The sequence below is a fragment of the Cydia strobilella genome, chromosome 6, assembly GCF_947568885.1.
Source record: "Cydia strobilella chromosome 6, ilCydStro3.1, whole genome shotgun sequence".
Lineage (NCBI taxonomy): Eukaryota > Metazoa > Arthropoda > Insecta > Lepidoptera > Tortricidae > Cydia > Cydia strobilella.
This window is the reverse complement of record NC_086046.1, coordinates 10,524,349-10,541,330: the sequence shown is the minus strand read 5'-3', so window position 1 is coordinate 10,541,330 and position 16,982 is coordinate 10,524,349. Positions and strand designations below refer to the sequence as shown.

At 39.1% G+C, this 16,982-nt stretch overlaps 1 protein-coding gene across 2 annotated transcripts in view; it reads left to right on the top strand.

Annotated features, from left to right (window-relative positions):
- LOC134742360 (vigilin) overlaps nt 1-15,877 on the top strand; it is a 35,151-nt gene extending 19,274 nt beyond the window's left edge. The window contains exons 14-17 of one of the 2 annotated variants that reach the window (XM_063675443.1): nt 221-315; nt 3,209-3,422; nt 8,454-8,666; nt 14,443-15,877. In XM_063675443.1, the coding sequence (XP_063531513.1) occupies nt 221-315; nt 3,209-3,422; nt 8,454-8,666; nt 14,443-14,754 (834 nt within the window). In that variant the 3' untranslated portion in view covers nt 14,755-15,877. Of the gene's footprint in view, nt 1-220; nt 316-3,208; nt 3,617-8,453; nt 8,667-14,442 lie in introns of those variants that run through there. The other variant, XM_063675442.1, reaches the window with a different exon arrangement.
- The last annotated feature ends 1,105 nt before the right edge of the window (nt 15,878-16,982 follow it).

Genomic DNA, 16,982 nt, shown 5'->3' with positions numbered 1-16,982 from the left:
ACGAAACCGTCAACGCCATCTATTCGACTGTTGGCAAAAACTAGTAGCGCCCTCTGAACGAGAATCAAATTTTCTTGATTTTCGAGGCACGTTTTTTCCTTAGGCTGTATCTATCTATTACGGAGTTATATCTAACTTTGCCACTACCCACTAGGCCAGACAGGTCGTCAAATATAGGTGTTAAATATTTAATAGTTTTATTATTTTTTATATAAAACAGGTAACTGGAACGCCTACAAATGTTGAAAAAGCGAAAGAAGCACTTGCCGAGAAGATCGTCGAGATGGAAAAAGAAAAGGAAGACAGAGCTTTGAGGTACGTACAGACATGATCAAAAGATATAAACAGGTAGCGAATGAATCTTTGTTACAGGGTACTCGAAATTTAACTGGAATGGATTATTTAATAAATAGGTCAGTGACGACGGCTACTATTTCATGTGCCCGCAACGCAGATGTGACCGTAGAAGACCTTTCTGGTTTTTAGGGTTCCGTACCCAAAGGGTAAAAACGGGACCCTATTACTAAGACTCCGCTGTCTGTCCGTCTGTCACCAGGCTGTATCTCATGAACCGTGATAGCTATACAGTTGAAATTTTCACAGATGATGTATTTCGGTATAACAACAAATACTAAAAACAGAATAAAATAAATATTTAAGTGGGGCTCCCATACAACAAACGTGATTTTTTGCCGTTTTTTGCGTAATGGTACGGAACCCTTCGTGCGCGAGTCCGACTCGCACTTGGCCGGTTTTTTAATTTATAACAATCGCCTTTACCGACTTTTAATTATTATAAGTTTCCAAAATACGGACTGTCACGATTAATTTCTGGAATGTTTTATATTTATGTCATCATTCGCTTGCCTTTGTCCCATTCACTTGGGGTCGGCGCAGCATGTCTTTTCCTTCCATACGTCTCTGTCACCCGTCATCTCATCATTCACTTGCGTTCGTTCCATATCATCTCTCACACAGTCCATCCACCTTGTCCTCGGTTTTCCTCTCCTCGTACCTCCACATTCATTCTTAATACCTTTCTTAATTCCTTTCTTGTCACATGGCTTTCATCCCTCCGCATCACATGCCCGTACCACGCTAGGCGATTTGCCCTTACTTTTTCTGTTATGGGTGCAACTTTCAGGCTTCCTCTTATATACTCATTCCTTATCCTATCCATTCTCGTCACGCCACACATCCATCTTAACATTCTCATCTCCGCTACATGCAATCTCTTTCATTTCATCCGTCACCTTTAGGGCCCAACATTGTGATCCATACATGACGACAGGCCTTAGATTGTTTTATATTTATGTGTGTGATTTTATTTATTCGAATAATTCGTATCAAAAATGCCTTTATCAATTTAGCTCTGAGGCATGCTTGCGCCATCTCCATTGCCGAAGGCTGACCGCAGGCTCTGTGACGTCACAAATAAAACTATATGTCGGATAATATTCTTCACTTGCGCGACCTAAAGAAAAAACTCTTACACCGCCCAATGAAGTGGGACATTCAAATTAAAAATACCTTTTTTTTTGACGCAGGGGTAAATGCATTTACGCATCTCACCCCCGGGCTGGGGAAGCCCATTGGGGGTGGGCGGCATGTGGGACTCGCTCCTCCCTCTGCAAGAGAGGGAGGGGAAGAGAATACCCACTAACATCCCCTGCGGCGTTGCCCGCTCTACCGTTGTTGGGAGACGCCACGGGGTCGCAGGACATTCCACCGTGTCCCCCCCCCCCCCAAAAAAATTAAAAATACCATAAAAATATACTTGGAAAAATTTATTTCACCGGTCATTCCTTACTGAGCCCCTTAAATTTAATCTGTATTCAAGATTTTATTTGTACTCGTGTGTTACTAACGGCTTCTCATAACGTACAATTGCGCGTCGTGACAAACATTTATTTGAAGTGGACGTCAAATTGCGCGAGTGTCGTCATAGCTCTCATACATATGGATTAGGGCAGTATAATGAAACGTACTGCATAATTTTTAAATTCTATTTTCACTTCTGTTTCGTATCCATTGTTTTTTTTCTTTGTTTTAAAAACATAATTTAAAAATAATCTGAGAACCGTTGTGCTGTTGGTTGTTACAAATTTACCGCGTTTGCAATATACAAGTATTGGGTTATTCTGATAAGTGTTTTGAGCGAATTGATACTACTATTAGTATTCGAAAATATTCATGTTTGTATTTGAAAATAGCACTGATTCCGATTTTGCTTAATTGGATATATGTATTAAGTATTGATTAACGCTTTATGAAGTAACTGGTCAAAATTATCGTTGGATTTAAGAAAATATTATAATAGATAGCAACAAACAAATAAAGTTTAATATTACAAACTTTTATTTTATTATTATTTTATTTTATCAAGAATGCTATAACAATCGTTGGCGTACGTGTCGCCATTAATTTTTTAGATTAAGCCAGGTCCCCACAGAAAACCAGCGCCACGGTTTGCCGCGGCACTATGCTGAGTGGGGATCCTTTTTGGCGTCCAAATGTTTTTTGTCTGTATGCTTTTCTTTTTTATGTACTATGTTGTGGCGTCAAATATAGTACATTATTGTCGAGGCTCGGAAGTAGCTACTTGTTGGCTGAGGATTCGTTTTAAACGGACGACCTTGGGAGTCCGTTTAATTGAATCCGAAGCCAGCAAGTAGCCTTCCAGCAGAGTCATATATAGTGCTTTTCTCAAAAATGGCGCAATAAATACAAATATAATAGAAATATTTTACAGAAGCAACGTTCTTATGTATATATTTTCACAGAAAAAAGTAATAAGATTTGCTTTGCTGCCGTTATATTTTTTAAATTAAAAATAAAAGTGTATTTTTCTGCTGAAAATACGCCAACCTATTTGAGACACCTAAATAGTCGCGATACCAACATTATAAATTATAATAATAAGTACTGATCATCTGTTTGGCTGTATTAATGGACTGTATCATGGACTTCATTTGATATGGCCACTTCAACTTTTAAAAAGTTTGGAACCCGACAAATAATGGAATTTGTATGCAACATTGCAGTCCCGAAATCGAGACTGCAATGTTTTTAACTTTTTAATTTTTTGACTGACCATAAACAACGCACTTCGCGACCTACTTTTTAACCGGCAACGTTGACTTTGCCGTCCATTTTTGAGAAAAATGTATTTTCTTTCTTCAATCTAATCTAATCTCTCCCATCACAGGTCATACGAGCTGAAGTTCAAGGTCGATCCCGAATACCACCCTCTGGTGATCGGCAAGAGCGGCGTGGTGATCACGAAGATCCGCACCGACTACGGCGTGCAGATCAACCTGCCCAAGCGCGGCGAGCCCGACGATGACGTCATCACCATCCAGGGCTACGAGGACAAGGCGCACCAGGCCAAGGACGCCATCATGGCCATCGTCCATCAGCTGGTAACATCCTCACTTTATCCTTAATGAACCAAGATCCGCACCGACTACGGCGTGCAGATCAACCTGCCCAAGCGCGGCGAGCCCGACGATGACGTCATCACCATCCAGGGCTACGAGGACAAGGCGCACCAGGCCAAGGACGCCATCATGGCCATCGTCCATCAGCTGGTAACATCCTGACTTTATCCTTAATGAACCAAGATCCGCACCCGACTACGGCGTGCAGATCAACCTAACCAAGCGCGGCGAGCCCGACGATGACGTCATCACCATCCAGGGCTACGGGAAAAAGGCGCACCAGGCCAAGGACGCCATCATGGCCATCGTCCATCAGCTGGTAACATCCTGACTTTACGAGGGTTGTTTGATAAGTACCCGTTTATGAAAAAAAAAGTCTGTCGTTTTTGTAAATATGCATTTATTTTTCTACGTAGTCACCTTTTAGGTCTTTACATTTGTTCCACCTATATTCAAGCTTCAATAAACCATCCAAAAAGTATGATTTCGGAAAGTCATTAAAATAGGCCTCTGTGGCGGCAATGACTTCTTCATTTGATCGAAATCTCTTACCACCGAGCCATTTTTTTAGGTTGGGAAACAAAAAGAAATCGCATGGGGCTAAATCTGGAGAATACGGGGGGTGAGGCAATAGTTCGTAGCGTAATTGTGTAATTTTGGCCATCACGACTCTGGATGAATGAGCTGGGGCGTTATCTTATCGTGATGAAACAGTACTTTTTTCTTCTTTAAATGGGGTCGTTTTTCCTTTAACACAGCGTCAAATTCATCCAATAAATTGGCATAGTACTGCCCTGTTATCGTTCTCCCCTTTTCTAAGTAGTCGATATGTATAATACCCTGCGAATCCAAGAAAACGGTGGCCATGACCTTTCCAGCCGACGGGACGGTTTTTGCCTTCTTTGGGGCAGGTTCACCCGGTAAAATCCACTGCTTTGACTGCTCCTTCATTTCCGGGGTATAATGGTGAACCCACGTTTCGTCTACGGTCACAAAACGACGCAGAAACTCCTTCGGGTTACGTTGGAACACTGCTAAACACTGCTCCGAAGTAGTCACTCGGTTCTAAACGCGGCACCCACCTTGCCGATACTTTCTTCATGCCCAATTTTTCTTCTAATATGTTTTGTACTCGCTCGATTGAAACGTTTACAGCATCAACGATTTCTCGAAGTTTAATTCGGCGGTCGGCTAATACGATATTTTCAATTTTTTTTAACCATATCGTCTGTAGTCACCTCGATTGGGCGGCCTGGGCGATCCTCGTCAAAGACGGTTGTTCTCCCCCGCTTAAACTCATTGTACCAATATCTAACGGTTGTCATAGAAGGAGCACATTCATGGTAAACCGCCTTCATTCTTACTTTTATCTCATCACAGGTTTTTCCTTCCAAAAACAGAAACCTAATTACAGACCGATACTGTTCTTTCTCCATTTTAACAATTTCACGTTCACGCTTCCACTATATCGCTGTCAAATGAAAAAAAAAACAAAAGAATGCTGGTTTTTTTTTTAATTTTCCCGCCTCTGAAGAATGGCTTAAAACGGTGGTATACATATATTCGGCCAGTGATATTAGTACATTTAGAAAACGGCTACTTATCAAACAGCCCTCGTATCCTTAATGAACCAAGATCCGCACCGACTACGGCGTGCAGATCAACCTAACCAAGCGCGGCGAGCCCGACGATGACGTCATCACCATCCAGGGCTACGAGGACAAGGCGCACCAGGCCAAGGATGCCATCATGGCCATCGTCCATCAGCTGGTAACATCCTGACTTTATCCTTAATGAACCAAGATCCGCACCGACTACGGCGTGCAGATCAACCTAACCAAGCGCAGCGAGCCCGACGATGACGTCATCACCATCCAGGGCTACGAGGACAAGGCGCACCAGGCCAAGGACGCCATCATGGCCATCGTCCATCAGCTGGTAACATCCTGACTTTATCCTTAATGAACCAAGATCCGCACCGACTACGGCGTGCAGATCAACCTAACCAAGCGCGGCGAGCCCGACGATGACGTCATCACCATCCAGGGCTACGAGGACAAGGCGTCCCAGACCAAGGACGCCATCATGGCCATCGTCCATCAGCTGGTAACATCCTGACCCTTAAGGGAGAGAGGCGAAACACGTGTCGAGTATTGTTTTTTTGGTGGTGGTTTGTTATATTTATTTGCGTATTTATTTTTGCGGTGGAAGGATGGGAAAATTAATTGCATGTAAAAAATACGCAATTAAGTGTAAGTATAACGGGTTAGCACTGATTGACTAGCACGTTATCTTTTCGCGGATAAGCAAAGTGATATTTTTGGTATTATAATTAATATGGATTTCCGCAAAGTAACTCCTAATTCTATTCATTATTCAAAAACAGTAATATGTATATGACTGAGTATATTTATTTTGCGATTCTTCACCGGAATACTTTGAGTATATATATGTATAATAATATATAAATAAGTACTAAGCGAATAAGGGCAAGCGCATCGACAACATTTGATTTGATTCAAATACGATAAAACAAGCAAGATTTGAAGCCGCTAACCGCTGATTCCATTTTGTAAAAGTAATATACGAGAGAGTTCTGAAATAACCTAAACACTAAAAAATTATATTTTCATTTCTCATGCTCTGAAAGAGGGTCATTGTTGTTCTAAAAGGTGTGCAGAAAATGATACGTTCTGCATTAGAGCATTTTACGTTCCAACTACGATTTTTTTTAGTTTTTTTACGATAAGCAATTGAAATTTGGGTTTAAATGGATTTGTTATACAATTTCCATTCTGATATTTGACTCATCATTCCATAAATAACGATACTTTTGGCTAGATTGTTAATTGAAAGTGCCCTCAAGAAATACTTTTTTTTTATACTGAGTCATGTTTGTTAAAACACACATGCATCTTACTTTCCTCGTATTCGAAATGAAAAGTAGTGTTTAACTCGGGTGAAAGGCATCATTTCACCCTCGAAATATTGGCGCTCTCACTGTGTTCGAGCGCCAAACTACTTCAATGAGTACCTTTCTTCCCTTGGTTAACAATCTACTATTCTCTCATTCTTATCTGTCCCGCCAACGGAGTAAGATGGAAATGGCAAGTGGGGTTCCCGTGTATTCTACATAAAATTTTCTATAACCAGGAAATATTATTTTAGAATATAATCTGATAAACACAAAAATACAGTTCGGCATTATTTACGTATACAGGTTGGCCAAAAAATAAGTGCATTCCCGTTGCCAAAGACAAATAAAAAAAGTACCCTCCCATAGAAAATGGACCAGCCAAAATGTATGTAACAGACAATGACACTTTTTTTTGCGATTTCGGGGTTTGTTCTATAGTAAAAGTTGCTCAGTATAATCACAAAACCTCCCTGGCAACGGGAATGCACTTATTTTTTAGCCACCGTGTATACGTTAGTAAAATTCTATTTTATTTCTAAGAACTTAATAATCCTAAATGTTAAATAACTTACGCTACTCAAATGCTACGGCGAACGGCAAATAGTCATATCATACAATACGATACGTTACGATCTTTTATTGATAAAAAATATTTTTACATGTCATTATGACATGATGATGATGTTTTATAAAAGTCACATATGGCTTTTTGTTTTCGGACGTCACTGCCGTCATTCTTTTCTTGATGGACTTGAGGGCGGTGTTGCCCGTAGCCAATGTCACGTAAAAGGGTAGGAACAAAAATAATGCTCTTAGAGCACGACGCTGTTCGGTGGTTGTTGTAGTTGTCTCGTAAAACCGATAGCTGGATTTTACGAGAAGCACGTGGACTACCGGCCGTTGACTCCAAAATGGTGGTTAAACACGCTTTGAGATTAATTCTCCATTCACTGCACACTACCACATTAAATTATTGTATAATAAAGCTATCGATATTACACTTTAAACAATATTAATGAGCAAAAAACAAAGGAATTAATCACGAGGCTACTATCAAGATGGCGTTCGAACCGGAAGTCTCACTGCCGTCATTAATGTGTCAAACAGTTCTCAATAGCTGGCTACTCGTAGGCGTGTAGATATCTCGGAACCACCAGTGTAACGTGTCCGTAAGCTCCGTAACAAAATATGCGTAATCAAAGTGCTTACTTACTTAGTCTTTTCTTTAGCCCTTGACTCGCGTATGATAAGTAAGCGATTTTAATAGTTTGTTAAAGCGCCATCCAGTGTTGAATAGCTGTATTAGATTAGTGTTAGGCGAGCTATTGGGAAATAATTAAAGAGCAAATTATGTTTCATAACTTTGACATTATATTTTAGAATTTAGACCGTGGTATATGTTACTTACACATATCATATCAACTACTAGCTTTTGCCCGCGACTTCGTTTGCGTGGAGTTAGTAATTTGGGTAGCTTATTTTTAATCCAATATGCTTTCTATCGATTTTCCATACAAAGTTCCACCCCCCCTTTTCACCCCCTTAAAGGATGATTTCTGGGATAAAAACTTACCCTATGTCCTTCCCCGGGACTCAAACTATCTCTATACCAAATTTAAACTAAATCGGTTCAGCGGTTTAAGCGTTAAGAGGTGACAGACAGACAGACAGACAGACACGATTTCGCATTTATAATATGGATTTAGAATTTATATCAACTGATATTTATTCTAAAAATGTCAACCGGTAAAACCCTATTGGAATGGAAAGTTGCTATGAATGTATGCCGTGTTGTACTTAACTATGAATGTGTGAGTTTGGCGACACTGGTTTTCATACTAAAAAGCTGTCATTTCATATTCATTTCCACTAGTTTTATTAATTCGTGGTCCCGCCCCAAGCCCCAAGTGACAGAAGTCAAGAGACAGCCCATCAAATGAGCATAGGAAGCAACAATAGTATAGGTACATTATTGTCGAGGCTCGGAAGTAGCTACTTGCTGGCTGAGGATTCGTTTTAAACGGACGACCTTGGGAGTCCGTTTAATTGAATCCGAAGCATTGAGAAAAATCACTAACTCGTTCCTTTATCATCAGGACAACCAATACCGCGAGGAAGTCGACATCGACCCGCGAGTCCACAGACGGCTGATCGGGCAGCGCGGCAAGAACATCCGCAAGATCATGGACGAGTACAAGGTGGACATCCGCTTCCCGCGCCAGGGCGACGACAGCATCGTCGTCATCACCGGCGACGAGGACAATGTGCTCGACGCCAAGGACCATCTGCTCAACGTGGCCGAGGAATACGTAAGATACTTACAATATTTTGTGCAGTTAGTGCCCCAACTTAAGTACCCACGTGGCCATACCGACTGTACAATACAATAAAGTGGATACTTATGTTAGGGCACCAAGTGTACTACTAAGCGGAGCCGTTTGCTAATGCTCGATAATGATCTTTAGATAAAGAACAAAGGATGTTACCCCGCCTCGTGATTTCTCCAGTAGTATAATACCAAAGATAGATATAACTCCGTAATAGATGGATACAGTCTAAGGAAAAAACGTGCCTCGAAAATCAAGAAAATTTGATTCTCGTTCAGAGGGCGCTACTAGCTTTGGCCAACTGTCGTATAGATGGCGTTGACGGTTTCGTTTGTTATTTAACAATTTTAACGCATATCAGTGAAAGAACATGGGTCAAAATCATAAAAATAATTAATGCAAATAAAAAAAGTCATTTATCCATATTTAAATACATTTTAACGTATTTTTATAAATCTTCATTTTTAGTTTTAAAGTATGTCGATAAATGGCAGGGAATTTACAGTGGTTACAAAATTTACTATGACAGTACCACTCTATCTTATTATATCCCTCTTTGATAATACGATGAAATCAAGGTACCAAAACAGATCTCGACATTCAGAGCTCAAGAGTCATTATTTTAAAAAGTCAGGGCAACATGTAATATTACAATAGGCTATTTGACTAATTTTTGAAAATGGTTTTAATTGATTGTTTATGACTTAATAATTACACTACATTGATATTTCCGTGAAATTTCCTGTATTAAATATAAAAAATCAATGTTAAAGTTTATTTATTTTGAACGCGCCTTAAACGCTGTTTTTACAAAGGGGCTAATCACGTGACACGTGTGACGTCACACGCGAGTAAACTCAGTCAATGACCTTAGTAAATCTTATGGTTTATGTGCATTGAATTGATTATTTCACTGTAAAATGGTATATAAATGGTGTATAGTGCCACAATGTTCAAGTACGACTATAAAAAAATCTAGATAAATTGTTTGTTTCCGTTCCAACGAATCCCAAAAAAAGAAAAATGTGGTTAAAACTAGCGCGAAGAGACCCAAAGAGCATTTTAGCGCATACAAATGTTTTTATGTGTGAAGACCACTTCGATGTAAGTAATATTTAACTGTAAATAAATATGGTAGTTAAAGCAGCGGATTTTGTTGTATTTAACGAAACAAGTTCTAGGTACTTAATGTATTACTACATAACATCATAACATAGCTCTTTCAGCATTAGTAGGTAGTTAGTAGCATACTTTTTCTTTCAAACTAAAGTGCAGTGATTCTCGTCATCGTATTCTGTATATATATCGTCGTCGTATTCGTATCATCGAAATCGAAATGTTCGTAAATAAACAATTTCTACGTATACTCACATAGCTGTTTTTTACATTTCTAAGTTCCGCAGCATAGTAATCCGGATTATCTTTAAAGAAAAGTGCAACCATTGATGCGTCTATGTCTGGTAGGTTGCCGCTATCAGCTTTCACATATTTCGGCTCCATTTTGAGATTCTTATGAATATTGTGCTACTAGATATACGGATAAATCGGAATATATCAGAAAACTGTGGAACAATAACTAAAATTAACTAAATACAAATAAAACAGTTAAGAGCGTTCTTACAAGAAAAGTCGAAATAATGTAAAATTGATGATATTCCCGACAAGATTTAAGATTTTACGCTCATTATTAGAAATAAAGAGTACTTGTTCCAGTAAGAGCGTCTTCTTATCTTTAGGAATATCGTTGTACATTTTAGAAAAAGGACTAATTAAATTAGTAATGTTTTTTTTTTCTGATGGTCGTTTACGAAAAACCGCGTGAAGCACTGAATTGTGAGCTCTTATTTGTAAAGTTTGAGAAGTTTACTCTGCTAAAGTTGGATATTTTGTATTACTAATATCCTGTACTTTAGGAATATCGAACGATATTCTTCCTACATGCTTTTAAGAAAGAGAAAATCAATGTTAAACGAATTGAATTTTCTTTTCGAAACAAGTGTAAATTCCTACGAAAATCTACTTAGTATCGAAGTCATTTTTATACACGAGCAATCTACAACGTTTGCTTATACTGTTGGTATACATTTGTGTTTATCAAATTCTACTTTAATTTTTTGGCAATTTTTTGAAAACTACTCTATATTGCCGATGACGCGCGCTTGCGATCTCAGTACCGCGGCAGAGCTTGAAGAGGTCGGACCTGTGTCGGTCGGATCCGCACGTTTTCGACGGCGACAACGAGGTTTTTTATCGTTGTGTGCGGCAGGCGCCGTGTAAAACGCTATACTGTGTGCGTGTAAACTGCGACAGAGAAACTTTGATCCGAGTACTGTATTTGTTGTTATAGTATTATAATATAGTATAGTAACATAACAAACTTCCGAACAACAATAAAAATATTTGAAATTACCTGACATTTTATAGGTAGTAAATTAAAAAAAAAACAGCCAAGTGCGAGTCGGACTCGCGCACAAAAGGTTCCATACTACGCACAAAACGGTAAATAAATCACGTTTGTTGTATGGGAGCACCACTTAAATATCTATTTTATTCTGTTTTTAGGGTTCCGTACCCAAAGGGTAAAAACGGGACCCTATTACTAGGACTCCGCTGTCTGTCTGTCCGTCTGTCACCAGGCTGTATCTCATGAACCGTGATAGCTAGACAGTTGAAAGTTTCACAGATGTATTTCTGTTGCCGCTATAACAACAAATACTAAAAACAGAATAAAATGTGGTATTTCCTATAAAAAGGGACCTTATTGTCGATGGCGTTTACGCCATTATAAACGATGCTCCGATATAACTAAGACTGAACTTGTATAAGTTTTGAGTATGTATTATTTTTTCATCCTCCTTATGAACCCTGGCAGTACCTACTGGAACTTAGGTTTGGTGCAACATAGGCGCACACTGTTTTGATCATTCGACTCGTCTTGATGAGCAACTTGGGAGAGCAGTACTCATGATAGAGCTGATGCTGAACCGTGGCAGTACCTAGTGGAACTTAGGATTGGTGCAACATAGGCACACGCTGTTTTAGTCATCCGACTCGTCTTGATGAGCACTTAGGAGAGCAGTACCCATGATAGAGCTGATGATGAACCCTGGCAGTACCTAGTGAATCTAAGGTTTGGTGCAACATAGGCACACGCTGTTTTAGTCATCCGACTCGTCTTGATGAGCACTTAGGAGAGCAGTACCCATGATAGAGCTGATGCTGAACCCTGGCAGTACCTAGTGGAACTAAGGTTTGGTTGACATATCAGTCAAATTTGACAGATTGACAGTTTTTTTGTCATTTTCAGGGAAAATTATCTTTTTGGGATAGAATTTAGCACCAAGTAACATTGTTAAGTGTAGATTTATACTATCTGTCAAAATTGACATTTGTGACAGTTTTGGATCCCAGATCGAAACGGCTTGTCCAATTTTGATAGGACCTTCAACATTAGTCATGGGATGGAAAATGTAGTTTGGCACATCTGTCAAAACTGTCAAAATTGACAGTTTGACAGTTTTTGTCATTTTTAGTGAAAATTAACATGTTTTGTTAAAGTTTTGTACTTACTAAGTGCCATAGTTTAGTGTTGTTTGACATATCAGTCAAATTTGACAGATTGACAGTTTTTGTCATTTTCAGTGAAAATTATCTTTTTGGGATATAATTTAGCACCAAGTGACATTGTAAAGTGTAAATTTATACAATCTGTCAAAATTGTCATTTTGCGACATTTTGACATTTTTGGATCCCAAATCGAAACGGTTTGTCCGATTTTGATAGGACCTTCAACATTAGTCATGGGATGGAAAATGTAGTTTGACACATCTGTCAAAACTGTCAAATTGACAGTTTGACAGTTTTTGTCATTTTTAGTGAAAATTAACATGTTTTGTTAAAGTTTGGTACTAAGTGACATAGTTTAGTGTTGTTTGACATATCAGTCAAATTTGACAGATTGACCGTTTTTGTCATTTTCTGTGAAAATTATCTTTTTGGGATATAATTTAGCACCAAGTCACATTGTCAAGTGTAGATTTATACAATCTGTCAAAATTGACATTTAGTGACAGTTTGACATTTTTGGATCCCAAATCGAAACGGTTTGTCCGATTTTGATAGGACCTTCAACATTAGTTATGGGATGGAAAATGTAGTTTGACACATCTGTCAAAACTGTCAAAATTGACAGGTTTTGTCATTTTTAGTGAAAATTAACATGTTTTGTTAAAGTTTGGTACTAAGTGACGTAGTTTAGTGTTGCTTGACATATCAGTCAAATTTGACAGATTGACAGTTGTTGTCATTTTCAGTGAAAATTATCTTTTTGGGATAGAATTTAGCACCCAGTGACATTGTTAAGTGTAGATTTATACTATCTGTCAAAATTGACAGTTTGTGACATTTTGACAGTTTTGGATCCCAAAACGAAACGGCTTGTCCGATTTTGATAGGACCTTCATCATTAGTCATGGGATGGAAAATGTAGTTTGACACATCTGTCAAAACTGTCAAAATTTACAGTTTGGCAGTTTTTGTAATTTTTTGTGAAAATTAACGTTTTGTTAAAGTTTGGTACTAAGTGACATAGTTTAGTGTTGTTTGACATATCAGTCAAGTTTGACAGATTGACAGTTTTTGTCATTTTCAGTGAAAATTATCTTTTTGGGATATAATTTAGCAAACAAACCATGTTCATTTTCACTAAAAAAGACAAATACTGTAAATCTGTCAAATTTGACTGATATGTCAAACAACACTAAACAAAACTTTAACTTCAATGGCCATTAACGTCTCAAAAATTTAATTCGAATTAACTTTAATGCAATTGGTGCGTAATGCAATGAGGGCTATCGTTTTTTTGCTCACCAGTTGGCGCCTCTGTTGATGGTGGTCCAAAAGACTATAGAACAGCTGTCAGTCATTGAAGTGACAAATGACATTTGACATTTCGAACTATGGAAAAGACCACCATCTACACTAGCGCCCCTAGCGGCGAATTCATACGCGATAGCCCTCATTGGTGCGTAATGCAATTGGTTAATGGCGGAACTAATGGTTAATGCAATTGATCAATGGTTAATTAAAATTAACAATTACGGCCAACACTGCTACATATAGCTAAAATAGTTTCGCTACCCAAACCCAAGCGGTACGGTTACCCTGTACCTGTACCAAATGTAATGACGAAACATGTAAACAAGCGAGTATAATTTCTTTCTAGTATAAAATAATTCTTATATAATACAAAAGTAAGTACATTTGCACTGGATTTAGTATTTTCGTACCAAATAACAATAATTAGGATTTTAAAATTTAAGTACAGTTAGTGTCGTTGTAATTGTTTTCAGTATGCTTCACGAAGGATCAAGATTATTTAATCCATCATTGTAGTGCGAGCGAGAGGGAAAACGTGGTAGAAGGGATCGGCATACTGAGCTCGCACAGCCCGCCGCAGCGCGTAAAATACCTAAACTCGCTCAACGCCGAAATGTAATAGCGCTCTTAAAATACTCAAGGCAATCAAGAATGTTTACGCGCGTGTGACGTCATCCGAGCGTTGACCAATCACAGAGCGTTCACGTCCCTGATGAAATTTCAAAAAATATTAAATTTTCTTTCGTTTATATTCCAAAAACTAAACATAATTTACATTCAAATATAGTGAAATATACTTTATTAGTTTATTATCTTTCAGGATGACAGCAATTCGTTATATATTTTTAATGTTGTCAAATACCCTATTGTGTTCCCTCAGTTGCAAGACGTCGCAGATCGTTACACGCGGCCCGCGGCGCCGTCGCTCGACTTCGGCGAGGCGCTGGCCAGCGAGCCTGCCGCCGCCGCCGCCGCGGCCGCCCCCGCCGCCACCGGCGGGCCGCCGGCGGCCGGGTTCGTGGTGAAGGGCGGGCCGTGGGAGCAGCGCGCGCCCGACACGGCGTCCACTCGGGACTTCCCCACCATGCCGGGCGCGCCGCGCGCCGCCGCCGCCGCCGCCGCCGCCTCCCCGGCCCCCGCCGCCTCCCCGGCCCCCGCCGCCGCCCTCGCCGCCTGGGGCCCGCGCCGCTAGTCGCCCCGCGCCCTGAGCCCCGAGCCCCGAGCCCCGCGCCGCAGTTGTACGAGTTACTTTCCTTTACACTGGTGACTCGTGCGGTGACGACCGTCGCGGTTGTGTCCTCCTCGGAACTGTTGCGCGGTTATGTTTCGCGCGCGCGTTCCGCCTTCGCGTCTGTGCCGTAGGGAGCGGGAATTTTTTGTTCTAAAAAGATTTACACGAAAAAGGAGCGTAACTTATGTAATCGAATGTTACATATTTCTATAAGATTATGTATTTTTGTTCATAGTATAGAACGATTATTTTTATTAATTATCGATTATTATGAAAAGAAATCAAATTTTTGATTCTCCGACGTGTGCGGGCCGCGACGCGATCGGTCGGCCTATTTCGACTGCGCGGCCGCTCCGGGACATGATGATTTACTTATTAGATAGATTAGCTGTCATTATTTAGGCGACGATCTATTTTTACGCGTCCAGTGAGATTGCTGCATTTTCCGATAATTCATTTTCGTTCCGAACTATAGCAACGAAATTGGCTGATCGATTAGTTATTATTTTAACGTATTTGTGTACGCATGATGTTATTTTTAATGAACTATACCATTTAATCTTAATATGGAAGATGCCATTTGACTAAGTTGTTAATATCTCTATTCTGATATACGACATATACCCGTTTTATTTTAAGAATCCTCTGAACCGCCTTGAGCTATGCTATCTTATCGATATACGAGTACTAACACGGCTAATTTTCATAACACGTTGGATAAGTTTAAGTATTAAACGCTATTCCTATTTAATCTAAACCTATCAATAGTCTTACATATACAATATTTCATAAGTTTCTTTCTCGCGTCGTTCAGGAGGATCCTTACATTTCGTATTTTGTCCTAGTTGAGTGCATAATTTAAATGTATCTGTGTACTTATTGTTTAAAATTATAATAAAATGTCTATTTTTTTTTCATAATAATTTTCATATCTTATTTTTTCTATACTATGTTTTGTAAGTGTTGCCTATAACAATAAAATGAATCAGTAATATAAAACTCGAGAATGAATATTTTTACAAAGTAATTTGTACATAGCAAATTTTGTTTGAAATATATTAATAAATCTTTTACAAGAATTGAAGTAGTGTTTCCTTTCAAAAATATAGCTGACATATCTACCGACAACATCATCAAAAAGATTACCGCATTTTACTCATCTAAAGCGCTTCACACAAACGCCTTACTTTAATTCAGTATCTGAATACAGGATACAGGGACACAACAGTACTCTGAAGCGCTCCTGTCGTCAGTTACTGAATTAAGTAACGCGTTTGAAGTGTTTAATCTATGTTTAATCTTTTCGAAGCTGTGTCAAACACAAATGCGCCAGGAGCGCGATGCCATTAATAAAAAAAAAAAAAAAAAAAAAAACCTGTTAGGCTGTCATCCAGACGCCACGTCACCGAAGTGTCAAAATTGAAATTTAACTTTATGCATATGCATGTAGGTCTATGTTGCTCTGTGGTCTATGACCGATTAATCGGTCTTTGGCGTTGAATCTACGGTGAGTATATGTCGGTCATTGGCGTCCAAAAGGTTAAACGTGGATAAACGCGCTAATCTCAACGCAGTTGTAGTGAACAAACGGCAGTTTTTAACCCCTTTCGCAACAAATACACCTTATGGCGCTTGCACAGGCAGCAAATAATAGGTATATGTGACGTTTTCAATCAAAAGGTACCACATTGTCGCTTGTCGATAAGGTTGATTTCAAATTGAAACTATATGGAAATAGCGCCTTATTGACAACCGACAATAAGTAGCTTTTGGTTGAAAATGGCACATATGTGGTATTTTCTATAAAAAGGGAACTTATTGTCGATGGCGCACTGTGGGACGAAATTCGGCTCTCATTGACATAGAAACCGAAATCGTTTATGTTTTAGGAAAGGAGGAAATAGGTTTAGCCTAGCATTGTTATGGTATTTTATCAATTATAGACGATTGGGAATGAAAACTGTTGTTACGATTTTTTTTTCAAAAAATATGTATGGAGCAGGAACAAGAAATCATTATTACGTAATATCCTCGCAGGTGGTAATACTATGAATTATTTGTGATTTTTTAATACAGTTGCTCAAAAAGTGCTACTTTTCGTGGCTGTTTAGCGTGCGGAAAGTTGGTTTTCGCGAACTAGTGCTTTTTAGTTTTCCAATTTTTTTAAATTTATCCTTGTTCCAATTCAT